Genomic DNA, 13,890 nt, shown 5'->3' on the forward strand with positions numbered 1-13,890 from the left:
GGATCCGAGGGCCGGCGATAGGATTTAATCTGGCCTTCCATTCCCTTCTAAAAACTCAAGAGCGTCAGAACCAGGCTTGGACACAGGAGACAGTAGCGGGGTTCAAAGTACAAAGATATATTTGAGGATCAGCGAGTGACAACTCAAAACGGCAAGGCTGTGGAAACAAGGCAAGAACCGGTTAAATCTGTGGCGAGAGGCGAGAAGCTGGATTGCGCGCACAAGGACGAAATACACTGGCACAGGACAAAGGGAGACAAGGTACCATTTAAACTCAAGGTAAGTGGCAACAGGTGGGAACCTTCAGGGCGGGGCTGACACAGGGGAAAGGGTAAGAGTCATTCTTTCAAAATAAATGAAGTGACCAGACAACCCTCACCGCGGTGCGACAGAGGGCAGTTATAAAGAGACACTGAATCCGCAGATGCACATAACAATTAGAAGCATTTGTTTGATCATTGCATCATATATTTTCTATAAATTTAGGATGGAGGACTTTATACAAAACTGACAAGAAAATGTTTCACCACCCTCGATTTACGAGAATTTTGGAGGACATCCTAAAGGAAAATGAGCTGCAATTAAACAGTAGAATTAATGAAGAAGAAGGGTTCGTAACTATACAAATATAATATTGAGCTTTAGTATGTCGCCCTCCTCCCAAAAAAAAGAAAACGTCAAAATGTCAATTCTACGGCAGAAAATAAACCCGAAAAGAGGCACTAGCTAAGCCGCAGACCAGAAGGCTTTCTTGGAACACTTGAAAGGAGGCAACTCTCATGTGTACTGATGAGTTAAACAGGCTCTTCGGATTGCCAATGATTCTGGCGGATGCACCAAGATGATTTTGCCGAGTTTAACGTCTCTCTCCTTGGACCGTTTTTGGGGTTGAGGGAGGGGCTCTTCTAAAAACCTTTCCATCACTTGTGGACCATATATTGTTCGTGGAAAAAATCTCCCCGATGAACTGAATCCAATGTGAAGGGAGAGCCGACGCTACGAGGAGGTTTGAGAGACGTCGTAGTCCTCGATGAGCTGCTTGATAAACGAGAGTTTCTGGTGCAGATATTCACAGCGCTTCTTCTCTTCCTGGTAGTCTGGAAATTTCTGTGGACAGAGTCAACCCACGTCATAGCCGTGCATCTTCCAGGACAGAAATATCTCAACATCTTGCATGACAATAAGTACGGAGGACTTTTGATCAGATCTGGATTTGATTGGGTGTGACATTGAAGCACCGACGGCATTTTTTTTACAACATATTTATTTGTGCCAATTATAAAACAGATCAACTTATTATTGAAGTGTATTAAGAAATGTGAGACACAGTGCCACCAGTTAGTCCCAAAGGATCACATGAGTAACCCGTGGGCCTGTTCTAAAAATAGCTCACCAGTAATGGCACAATGTGAGTTTCTAGGAATGTGGCAGAAGTGAACGTTTGAAACTGTAAGTGCAAACAATGATGGAGATTGATAGAAATAAAACGTTGCATAGGTTATTTAACCCTTTTCTGATTATTGTAAGCGATAAATGAATATCATTAGTCATGTGTAAACTGGTAGCACCACACATGAATCAGTACAGTAAAAAGAGGCTCTCAGTTTTAAAAGGGTTGGTGACCTTAATGTTTCGACCAAAAATAACCTACAGTATTTCCTCAGATACTACGGTCTAAAAGATGCCGCACCCCAATTAATAATAAGCACCACACCTCAATTGGATGCCTTTTATCTCCACGCTGGTAGAAAAAAAAAAACAGGCGATACCAGTATTTGACTGTAATTACTTTTACAAGGCAGCTATAAAGTTAAAGTCTACAGGCGAATAAAAAGTGCTGCTGAAATAATCAAAACATTCCTGAGCAAAATATATTAAACATTCCAACAAGATGACCAATGTCATCTAAAAACATGTATATATTTAAAATAAAACATAATACAATAACATCTCATTTTAATTCAATATTGAGGGAACATATATATTTTTTAAATAGGCATAATTTTAATCAATGAAGGTCTCCCTCAATAAATGCCTCTTTATACACTAAAAAGGCGCTATGCATGGAAATACGGCATCTGTTTTAATAATACGGATAATGACAAATAAGTAACAAAATACTATAAACAATGTTTCTTACCTTTCGATACTTGTTGTATTTTTCTAAAATTTGATCTTCCATTACCTATTAAAAGTAAAACATCATGTAAATATCGCAGCAAGAAACTCTTCAACACCCACTGCTGTGTAGCACTGGAAGTCCGATCTTCGAAGAGGACGCACCTTGTGTTCTTTCGTCCCGGGTGACATGCTCTTGATCTTGGATGCGAGCTGAATAAACATGTGAGTGATGGTAGCGATTCGGGTGTGCAGGTCTTTGTACTCGTCGTACTCGGCGCTGAAATCCTCCTGGTAGCGTTGACGCTGCTCCACGCTTGTGATCCTGACATACAGGCTGCAAATGGAGACCCAATTTAGTGTATGCCGATAATCATAAAATTGGGAAAATTATCACAGAATGACATGACGTGCTGTTCGGAGTAATACCACTGAAAGCGGTTCATTTGTAATTTTTTTTATTTCTGGATGCTGCAATTCCATTTCCTGGCACAAGATGGCAGCAGCGGACAGATATTTCTTTCAAAGCCGTCCATCCATTATTTGAAACTATCGATGGTGATGAGGGCGTTGCAGCCTATCCCAGCTGTCTTCGAGGAGTAGGCTGGGCACACCCTGAACTGGTTGCCAGCCAATCGCAGGGCACACAGAGACAAACAAACCTCCACGCACACACTTCACACAGAGGGACAATTATGAGTGTCCCATTAACCTGCCATGCATGTTTTTGGAATGTGGGAGGAAACCGGAGTACCCGGAGAAAACCCATGCAGGCCCCGAGAGAACATGCAAACTCCACACAGGGAGGCCGGAGCTGGAATTGAACCCGGAACCTCTGCACTGTGAGGTCGACGTGCTAACCAGTTGACCAATGTGCCGCCCTAGTTTAACATAAAAAAATAATTTGTACAAAAAGGCCTCTCAGCTATAGATACCTCACCCCATTTGCAGTTGACTATCAGTAGAAATATGGATCTGGATTTTGCAGGTTCCAGTAAAATATTGTAAAATATGCAAAATCACAGGAAAAATCACATTCACACTTACTTCACATAATCCGGTTTCTCCGCCAAATCCAAGCCATTAGTGATGTCGCAATCTAAAACACACACACATACAACGCACAAGAGATTAAGATATGAACAACATGAGACAGTAAAGAAACCCACGGTGCTTAACAGTTAAAAATGTCCATTCGAAGCTGCAGACGAGCACACAGGTGAGAGGCATCAGGGGAGGTGTCACTTTAGGGAGCCAAAGAACTGTTGTCGAGTGAGTCGAGTACATAACAGGCCCAACACTCCAGAGAGTGAGACAGAGAGAGTTTAGGGGTGCTAACACACCCATTCTTAAGAGATTAGGCTGTCTAAGTGCAGTGGGAGATGAGAGACCACAGTGGTGTGGTGAAATTGCTATTTTGTGGGGGATGGAGAAGAATATAGACTGAACAGTGCCCAAATGTCATATACTCGAAGATGCAAATTCAATTTTATTGATGCAGTGAAAAAGAATGTCCTGCATTCAGACTGCACACTCATCCACACTTTGTCACATTTGTGCGAGCAATCGCTTCATAAAACAGAATGGCGTCATTGCAATTTTCTTGATTTGTGTCTTATTTTCAGTTGTTATGGTAATTAGAAGAGCTTGCATAGCACGACACGAGAATTTTGCACGCTAGTGCATCTTTTGCAGAATCCTCAACTGACATATGACCAAGAGTCTGTTTATGATTGTGCTTGTAATCTGCAGCAGGCATAGATGGGTTTTGCAGCCGCGTGAACAAGAGAAACATGTATGGTGCGGTGCATTTCCAAATCATAAAGAATAAATGAAAATAAAGCTGAATTCCAATATGGATCCTCAACCTCTGGGTGTCACATTCCACTTGTATTCAACGCTAAAAAGCTTGTCGATGTGCATACTCTGCGGAAAGGGAGCAGTGGCCCCTTTAGAAAAGTACAAATTTGAGCCTAATTATGTTGTGTCCAGCTCTTGCTTGGGATCTCATGACTAGATTATGCGGATGTAGTTAACTCATTCAGTACCACCCAATTCTGGACCAAGTCTGAAAAAACGTTTAAAAACGTCCTTGGGAGTGAATGAGTTAATGTTGTGACCAGCGAGTTTGAAATTTAGGAAAATACTTTTTTTGTTTAAAAAAAAAAGAGCCTTACTCTCGAGTTTGCCCTGCTCATGCTTGAGATCTGGACTCCCCTCTGACCACTTTTTGTCCTGGTGGTCTTTCAATCTTTCCCGCTCCTTGTCTTTATGCTTTTTGGATTTCTTCTTCCTCTGCTGTTGAGGGCATTCCAAGTCTGCCCGAGGTGGGTCGCGGCACATCGCTTTGGTTTTGTGCTGGTCGGTCTCCGATACGTCGGGGGCGCTCGACATTATATTCTCTCCAGGAGAATCATGCCGGTGATCGCTAACGTTGCTCCCTATGGTGTTATTCGTCCCTTGGAAGTCAGGTTTAGTGTGGAAAGTAAGAGGATCAGTGATAGGTGCTCCCTTATTGTTTAAGAGTCCGTTCATAAATGGCTGCGGTTGTGTCCTCTGATCAATTTGTCTTTGTCTCTTTGCGGCCAGAGCTTGGAGACTGTCTGTAGGCACGGGGCGTTTCTGCAAGAACGAGAGAGACGCATTATTCAGATAATCTAGCAAACGTTTAATGACGTTTAATGACTCACCACTACCGGGTTCTTTGTCAGGCTGTGATGCATCAGCATTCTGTCCTCGGATGGTTTCACGATTGATTCATTGGCTTGAGGATTCCTCCAATGGCCGTGCACGAAAGGCGGCAACTTCCTGGAAATAAACAGATCCCGTGAAACGGCCCCAATTTGTTTTTCCGCACATCAAACAGAAATATCTTTTGTTGTGGATTGCACTAACAGAGACTCCATAGCTGTCAATCAAACACACCTTGATAACAACCTGTTCATGAGCTGTCGCTCTTCCTCGCTATAGCCAGGCCAGTCCCTCCGCACGTACTTGTAGAAGTCCTCTTTCAGGAGGTAGCTGCTATCTTTTGGGTTCACTTTTGCCACCTGAAAAAACAAACAGTCACGCAAAACTTTACAGTTTTCTGGTATTATACCTTTAAAAATAACAAGTCTGTCTCCATTTCCATCTCATCCTCATATTTTTTGGATCCCACACTCGTCGACTGTCGTCTAAAGCGATACTCTTGTTGTAATGATTGTAATGAGTAAGTTCCAAACTTCTTCCTCTCGCAGATTTCAATCTTGTCCCTAAAGGGGTGTGAGACTCTCCGTGTCTGAAGTAAATGAGCTTTTACAGGCTGCAGACATCCCGTCCCCAAAACAAACACGGCTGCAGAGATAAGTACAGCACTGACCCAATTACACGCAGGGGAACATAAGTGTGTGCAAAGAAACACGGATGCATGCCATAATTTCTCTGTTTTTGCACCACGCATGCCTCAATTCTCAAGGCTTTTTATATTTCTCCATCTTTGTTCTTTCTGTCTTGGTTTAACCTCCAGTTTGAATGGACATACATTTTCATACTATTGTGAAAATTAGGGCTCCACCAATCGATTGGCCGAGGTACCAGAATCGATTTCCTTCATTTTGTGGGATCGGCGATTGGCCGATCCCTGAAAATAAAACCGATCTGGTCTATTGATCTGAAAAAGTCGGTCTTTGCCCTTTTCTACTGTGAACAATTACATGCGGCCGCCTTTATATGGTTTCACGGGTATCGTTCAATGTTCTACAATAAAAGAAGAATGGAACATTTAAGGTGTCTGATCGGCAAAAAAAAAAAAATCAGGCAGGTTAGGCTTTTTAAAGATTGGTGATCGGCCAGAAAACTGTGAGCCGTGCACCCCTAATAACATTTATTAAATTATGTCAACAAATAATAGAAATATGTATGTTGTGCATCATTACTTCATTTTCATTGCACGAACGCGTAATGACAATAAAAAGCAATTCAATTCAATTCAGTATAAACAACCAATTTGAATAAATGCCTCCTCTGTGACATTGAGCCTTGTCGTTTACCTAAAAGCAGAATAGTTGATACAGTCCTGTTTATGATCTCATACAACTGTGCAGGTGTAAGTGATGTAGTGTCCAAACGAGCATATGCGCTTCCTCATACCTCTTCCAATATGGCTCCGAGCTCCGCCTTGTCCTTGGGACCAACCCGTTCCCTCTCCAACCACAGCAGGAGCTCCGGCTTCCTGTAGGACTTGAGAGCCAGCAGATGAATGATGCGCTCCTTGAGGGGCTTCTGGTGGAGCGAGACCATGCTGCCGCTCCACCGGCTGGGCGCATGAGGTTTGCAGAAGCTGCTGTCTGATGCGGACGCGATGGGCGGCCTCTTATGGATCTTGACGCTTTTACCTGAGCGCACGGTACACAACAGCCTGCTTAGTCACAAGCGGATATACTGCGCGATAATGAGCTTTATGAGTAACTCTATGGCTGCAATTACAATGCACAGGTTTGTTTAATTAAACAGAAATCATCGTTTGAACACTCGTAGTGCAAGGAATTTGGAATTAATGAACAAATTATTTGTTTATCAATTATTTATTTATATTTTTTATCTTCATATTTACTTTGTCGTATGTTTTCACTTTTTGCTCTAATGTTTTTTTTTGTGATCCCACGGAAAACGCTATAGTGAAAATGATCACTTTAGCAGACAGCTTGTCGAGCATGTTAGGGCATGAGTAAGAGCTATCTCACCTCGCTAATCCTATTACACATTAATCTGCACCTTGAAGGTCACACAGTATGCGCTTCAATTACAACCGCAAAATATGCGCTGCAATTTTATCTGTAATGTCAGCCATAAATCACGTTTCGCAAAACATGACGCAAGAGTGAGACGTATGCTCTTCGACCATATGACTCTTCTCGAGGTAATGACGCGCCTTGTGATGTGTGTTTTAACAGCATGTCCGAAAGCTAAAAGGGTCAACACAGAGCGCAGCGATTGGAGGCTTTACCATGCGCATCTTCACCTTAAAAACAGTTGTTACACAATTCACAAAGGCTAAGTTTGGTCAAAAGAGTTTAAGCAAGAGATCTGGAGCTCAGCACGACACGGGGGTCCGACAGTGCTGCCAGGAAACAATCTTGCGTAACTGCAGCAAGCGCTGAAGAGGAATAAAAAAATAGAAGAAAGAACCTGGCAAGTGCATAATGACAAGTTGGATGAATATGTTTTACGATGATGGTGATTCGTAACATATGAGCACGTGGAAGTCAATGGGAGTTAACAAGCGAGCAATCCCATTAGTTGGTTTTAAAAATGTTTCTTTTCGTACTTTAAAACGAAAAAAACGTTTTTCATGTACGTAGAGAACATTATTGGGAGTTATGGTCCTATTGAAAAAAAAAACAGGAACGAACTGTCTTTCGATAATATTTGGATCTGCAACAATAGTTTAAAGTCTAAAACTGGTCAAACGTCATTGTGGGCCAATTCGTGGTTTCTCTTTATTTTTTCTTTCTAATGCTGCATGCGAGCTTCAATGGAATTTCATGGCAAGCGATTGCTAAAAAATGTTGGAAAATCTAAATCAGACTACAGGAATGTCATCACTGAAAAGGCTAAAAGAAAAGCAGCGAAAATTATGACTAAATGCGCACTAATAAAATGTTCTAAGATATTAAAAACGGTTGACTTTGAGGTTTCTTTTTGTTCATTGTAAGTTATAAATGGTTAATAAGCTTTTACAGGGATGCCATGAAACCGGGGCTCAAACCCACAACTTTCAGGCTATGAGACACTCAATCGAGGTGAATACTTACTGGGATGTGTGGCTCCGGGTTTTATCTCGATGGCGGAACGGCTCCAGCTATCCTTCTCTACCTGAGACATCCTCTCGCGTGTCATCTGATAGGAGTCCTCGGTGGCGCATACGGTGATCTTGTCTTGGATGACCCCTTGACCTTCCAGCTGCTCGCGGCCGTCACTGCAAAACCAACAACACAAAAGAGAGCCGCTGAGCCGCGGGAGCTTTAAGTTGTCAACACCGTAAAGACAAAGTCCAGTGAGCACAGCGGCATACCAACATCGACTCGGGGCAACAGAATGTGCTTTGCGGTGCGAGCTGGCCAAGACGGCAGCGGTTTACTCTATGTTATCTCACAGACTGGATATAGCCCGGCGTGCTACATGGTAAAAAGACAAAATGTTCAAGGCAGGATACGGCTTGTGGAAAACTTCGAGCTTTGCTCGGTCAAACTTGGCTCCAAACGGCTGCCTTGCAAAAAACTCTTCTAGGACAAAAGTCATGCGTCACACACATAATCACTGTTCAGCTTCATTTGTACGCATGACTGCACACTTTTGAGCCTTTCTCTTGGAAATATCAACTCACTTGTGGGGACAAAGCAAGCAAAAGAGATGGGGAGGGGGTAAAAATACTGTCTGAAAAAAATACTGTCATTTATCTTATTAGAAAATGACAAGCACGAGACTAGAAATGGAGCGCTTGCTGTGCAGCAACAGGAGGAAACAACTCAATCAAACTATTTGATCAGCCGTCAGGCACCAAACAGTTGCTCTCATCTTGCACAAAGGAGCTGGCAGTTCCTTGCGATGACGTTCACGGACAGCTGAAGGATTGTGAAGCGGAAAAAAGGTGAATCTGTCCCAAATGCAGGGACTTTTGATTTTCAGCCATTGCGAAGTTTCCATTGCCCAAGCAGTGGTTGAGGCAGGGGCTTCATTCCCTTACTTGCATGAAACAGGGCAAGAAATAAGGTGTGAAAAATCCGGTACAATTCTCAATCATTTGTGTATTTTGCAATACGTTTGTCACAGAGGAGTGACTAAAGAAAAGTCCTTTGGTTCGCTTGTTTGATCCGGAGCGAAAGCGGACTTATTTTCTTTTTCATTTGGTGCAGTTGGTATTCACATCGTACTTTTTTGCACGTTAACTATACCCTACAAACACACTGATGCGTGTGATGATTGGTGCTCCCATTGGACGGAAATGACGAGGCTGGCACAGAAAGTACAAACCCACAAATGGAAGAAAACATGCAATTACTACATGCTGGATTCTTATTCTGCGTATTTTTGTTATTATTAGAGCTGCAAAACAATTCTGAGTGTCAAGAAGCAGCTCATTCATTTTGCCACGCTATTTTTCCGACATTTTTGGAACAGCGTCAAGCGGGAGGAGCGCGTGCTCTGCGTGCTTTGACCCAAACATGCTGGCAGCGGTTTGGCTAAACAAAAGCTGAAGGATCATGTACTTTGTAGGATCAACATTCACTCTGGGCTAATATTTCCAAATCGTGCAGGTGTTAATACAACCTAAGACACATGAGAAGTGCTTTAAATAGAAAAAAATCTTTCCCAACTCCAAACAAATCAGAGGCTGCGTTCAACACTTTGGGAGCTCCCTGCATTTGTAGTCACTTCGTACCTTGAAACATATTGATGGATGCAGTCGAAGCTGGCCTGTGGCTGGTCTTTGCAGTCGCTGGATAAATAGAAGGAGAAGACGCGAAGAGCATTGGGCGACTCTGCTGTGGGGGCTGGCAGCTTAATGTACTACGAAAGAATCAGAAGAGGAGCAAATTAGGTGACTCGGGGGGGAAAAAAAAAAACAAGACGTCACAAAATAGACGTCAGCCGACTGTTTCTGAGACTGGAATAAGAGCTTTACTCCGCTCTTAGCAGCACGCTACACAAGTTTTTGCTTGCAGGCTTTTGCAAGTCTTTAAACAATGAGCACTGCTATTAAAAGCGGTTTGATCTGGATTCTTATAAAAGTTACACATCAGCTTGCAAAGACTACGCAGGTGGCTCATCTCAGCATGTGACATAACACTTTAATTGGACTGTGTACTCTTTACCTCTGCAATGCACTCTTAAAGATTGTACACAGTAGGTTAATCCTGGATGTGGTTGTAAGCGACAGAGGACAGAAAACATTTGTTCCTGCAAGACTGTTCTGTTACGCTCACATTCAGTGAACGCGAATAATTTGTCAAGCTCTGACATGTTGTTATTCGAGATTAAGTACTATAAGTCAAAATAAAAGGACCTAAATTTACACACGCACGCTACTAAATACTACTACTAAATAGTGTGTAGATGGTTTGTCACGTTTGTCAAATGTAAAACTGTTACACTGCTGATTATTTGTAAATACATTATTTTGCAATCCAAAGCAAATTTTCATTGGTTGTTGCTATTCTAAAGAAGGAAATAATTCTTCAGATGGTCGAGGTGTCTCTAAACAATTCTTAGCATCAAAGTCACTGTTGTGTAAAAATAAAACTTTGTTTCCTGGGATTTTTGGTCCGAAATATGCTAAACTGGCTTAGCATATATGCTTTCCAAGAGAAAAGCATGCAAAGGAAGCATCAGATTTATCTCTGGTGGTGTTGTTTAGTTTGGTGCAAAGTAAAAGCACAAAAGCTGAAATCATTGCAAAGCATCATGAAATCAGGCAGCGGTGCAAAGGTCGCCTGACTGGCACACCAAACATGTGTAAATTTCCTCAGTGTGGGACAAATAAGGGATATCTTAAATAACTATGGTAGTTGTACAGTTTCCTGATTACCAAACTAAAAAAAATTGTTTTTCCAGTAAGTCTTGTGCACAAGAAGAGGAAATCCCATTTTCCTCTGGTTCTTGCTTGACTCTTTTCCAGCTCATTCATTTGTTAAAAATGAGAAACTTGCTAGGTGGTACTTGGAGCAAAGCAACAGAATGACTACGTGGTGTGGAAAAATGACATGTCATCGGAGCGTATTGTAGGACAGCAGTCAGATCAGCGCACAGTTATAAAGCGGTACTGGTCTTGTTAAAAAGCCAGCCTTCCTTTCGAACAGCGAGCACGTGGCGGCACGTGATTTATTTGAAGTGCTGTCAGTAAGAAGAGTGTGGAGAGACACATCGACGCTACAGAAGAACTGCATGGAAGGGCAAGGTTTTTTTGTTTGTTTTTTTTTAAAGGCGTCTGGGCCAACGTCAAAAAGCAACTAATTCAACCATGATGATTTTGTTCTTGAGCCCTCAAACCTCATCCACACTAACAACTCATTACTTCCACCAAGGTGGTTACATTCAGCATTTTTTTTTGTCTGGCAGTAGGATTACACACCAAAGTGTGAATTTAGGAGAAGCTTTTTGCAACAGTGAGCATAGCCAAAGTCGTGGCCTTCAGCAAGCCATTTTCATGACAGTTTTCAACTTTGAAAAAGGATCAAACCAGTGGTACATGACAGTTGTATTTTGGAGCTGAAACATTTAAAACTGGCTCCATGTGGAGGCTTTTAGTCAAATGGAAAAAAAAGGGTGCTTTTAGAAGCAGTGTAAAAGTACCAAATCACATGCTGCACAGGAATACTTTCGTAATGCTAACATGCTACAAATAATCCATCCGTTCAATGTCAACAAGCGCGTGATTTTTCTTCATCATTTTTCATCTCCTACTGCATGCATATTATATACATTACATTCAGGACGGGTATTACAATTGATTAATCGATAAACTGGTAGTTGCAATTTTGCAGGTTATGTGGAATTTTGCAGTTGCGGAGTAGAATTTATGAACTGTGTTCTGGCTACATCAGCCAAAGCTGCTGTTTATTCGGTCTCAATTAATTAATAGAGTATGTCTGAAGCTCAGGGTTCAAATCACAGGGATGGGATTAAAACCTCGGATCTGGCCTATGTATGCAGAGTTTGTGTGATTGTTTGTTTATGTGCTCTGTGACCGAGTGGGGACCATATCAGGGTGTACCCTGCCTCTCGCACAAAGTCAAAGTCACCTAGGCTAAGGGTCCAGCTCACACCCGAAACTAACCAAGGTGCTCGCGAAAACGGATGGTTGGCTAATCCATAAATCCTGATGTCACAATTCAGTCATATACAGAAGATAAGATTGTGAAGGTCTGGATAATTTTGGGGTTGATCTTATTTCGGATTGTTGGCAACCGGAGAGGTAAGCGGGCTACTTATAACTATGGTGGTTATTTATGGGTTTTGTTAAATGAATTGTGCCACATGTGGTCGTCAGAGGCAACCAGATGTTACAAACACAGTGATGTTGGAGCACTTTCCTGCATCCCCGTGAGACCTCCAATCAGCAGACATCCAGACTCCCGCAGTGCTAACTGCAATAAGCACTCTCACTCGCCTCGCCGGCTCCTCGCTGCCTCGCTTCTCCTCAGTAATTTTCCGAGGCAGTTCAACTTAAGACGACCACTGCTGACAAGGATTCACTCTTTCACAATCCAATTGACCGAGTATAATTATTTATTTAAAAAAAAAACATTCTAACCATATGTTGTATCTTTGAGCTTGTCGTGCATAGACAAGGACACCGAAAATCGGAGGCAGAAGTTGGCTTACAAACAACTAACATTCTCAATGGATTAACTGTACTAGAAAAAACAAAATACAACTTCGGAGTAACTTTGGTGTTGGATAATGCAAAATGAAAAGCAGCGCAGCCAACCTAAAATCTTAGTCCAGTTTGAAGTTCATGTTGAATCGGGCTAGTGCTTCAACGACACTTACGAATTGATTACTTTTGTAATAGCCCATTAGCAGGAAAGGGTATCTCAATTGCTGATAAATACTGCAATTAACTTTTATTTGCTGTGCCTTTAGAGTTGACAATGGATTATCACGATGGGTAGAATCCTACTTTTGTACCCCAGCACTTGATTTCAATTAGGTTGGCTGATATGATCATATAAATTAGCTGCACATTTGTCAATTTGAGAGCTGCTCACTTAGAATCACGGTCGCGACTGATTAATATTTAATTCAATAAAAAAAAGATTAATTGAAAAAGCAAAAAAAAAAAAAATTATCCAAATTTCTGTCCGTTAACGCAAAAATGTCACATTTAAGATTGACGGCACAGAAAATGCACAAATACAGTGGTACCTCTACTTACGAAAGAAATTTCTTAAATAGAACATTTTGTAAGTAGGGACGCGTTTTCCATGTAAATGCCCTAATGTGTTCTAAGCCCCCCCAAAATTCAGACAGAAATGTATTCGAGAGCATAACAATGCATCAAAATATGTAACAAATCCATGTTACAATTTGATTATTGCACAATAAATGAGAGTTGTGTATAATGTAAAAAACAAAGAATAGAGTAATGAATAAAAATGATGGTAATTTAACTTTTAACTGCATCCTCATCATTTTTTGCCCTCTTTATTTCATTACTGACACATTTTAAAAATACTGATCTGACAAAATTTGTGAGGTGATGATAGTCAGACTTCCATAACAACAACGCCATAGTGAGTTACATGCAATTACTGGCTTTCTCCAGCTGTACAACTGAACTGGGTTTCCCGACGCTATTCACTGTCATTTTAATGCTGGTAAAAGTTGTGGTCAGAGTCCACGCATGGGCTGACAGGAGGGTTTTGAATGATAATGATTAAACAAGTGACACCATCCTGGTTTTCCATGTACTTCCCTTTTCGCATTCAAAGTAATCTATACAAAAAGATGCCGAGATAAACATGGTGACCCTTTTGCAAGGACATGGAGGCGAATTGGCACTGGTGTCATGTGGCTTGTTGGCGCAAGCTGATGACAATGTTGAACTCCGCTAAGTGAAATGCCTTTCTCCAAATCGCTTTCAACAACACTTTTCTCGTATTTAGTCATGTGTGACTTTCACTGCATTCAGTTTCACAGTGACATGATGCCGTCTAAAAGTCTAACATCACAAGATTTTTTTTTTCTGGCACAACTGATTCGTGTATCGAAGTCCCTTACAAAACGTAT

At 41.6% G+C, this 13,890-nt stretch overlaps 1 protein-coding gene across 2 annotated transcripts in view; it reads right to left on the reverse strand.

Moving 5' to 3' along the window:
• Positions 1–98: 98 nt before the first annotated feature.
• The window catches only part of LOC127599152 (RNA polymerase II elongation factor ELL2), a 38,868-nt gene continuing 25,076 nt past the window's right edge, over positions 99–13,890 (reverse strand). For both annotated transcript variants that reach the window (XM_052062866.1, XM_052062865.1), the window contains 10 exons: positions 9,542–9,669; positions 7,914–8,077; positions 6,250–6,494; positions 5,044–5,168; positions 4,809–4,926; positions 4,296–4,740; positions 3,166–3,217; positions 2,284–2,455; positions 2,141–2,185; positions 99–1,107 (listed from right to left, as the gene is read on the reverse strand). In XM_052062866.1, the coding sequence (XP_051918826.1) occupies positions 997–1,107; positions 2,141–2,185; positions 2,284–2,455; positions 3,166–3,217; positions 4,296–4,740; positions 4,809–4,926; positions 5,044–5,168; positions 6,250–6,494; positions 7,914–8,077; positions 9,542–9,669 (1,605 nt within the window). In that variant the 3' untranslated portion in view covers positions 99–996. The remainder of the gene's footprint in view (positions 1,108–2,140; positions 2,186–2,283; positions 2,456–3,165; positions 3,218–4,295; positions 4,741–4,808; positions 4,927–5,043; positions 5,169–6,249; positions 6,495–7,913; positions 8,078–9,541; positions 9,670–13,890) is intronic.

This window comes from Hippocampus zosterae, chromosome 4, assembly GCF_025434085.1.
Source record: "Hippocampus zosterae strain Florida chromosome 4, ASM2543408v3, whole genome shotgun sequence".
NCBI lineage: Eukaryota > Metazoa > Chordata > Actinopteri > Syngnathiformes > Syngnathidae > Hippocampus > Hippocampus zosterae.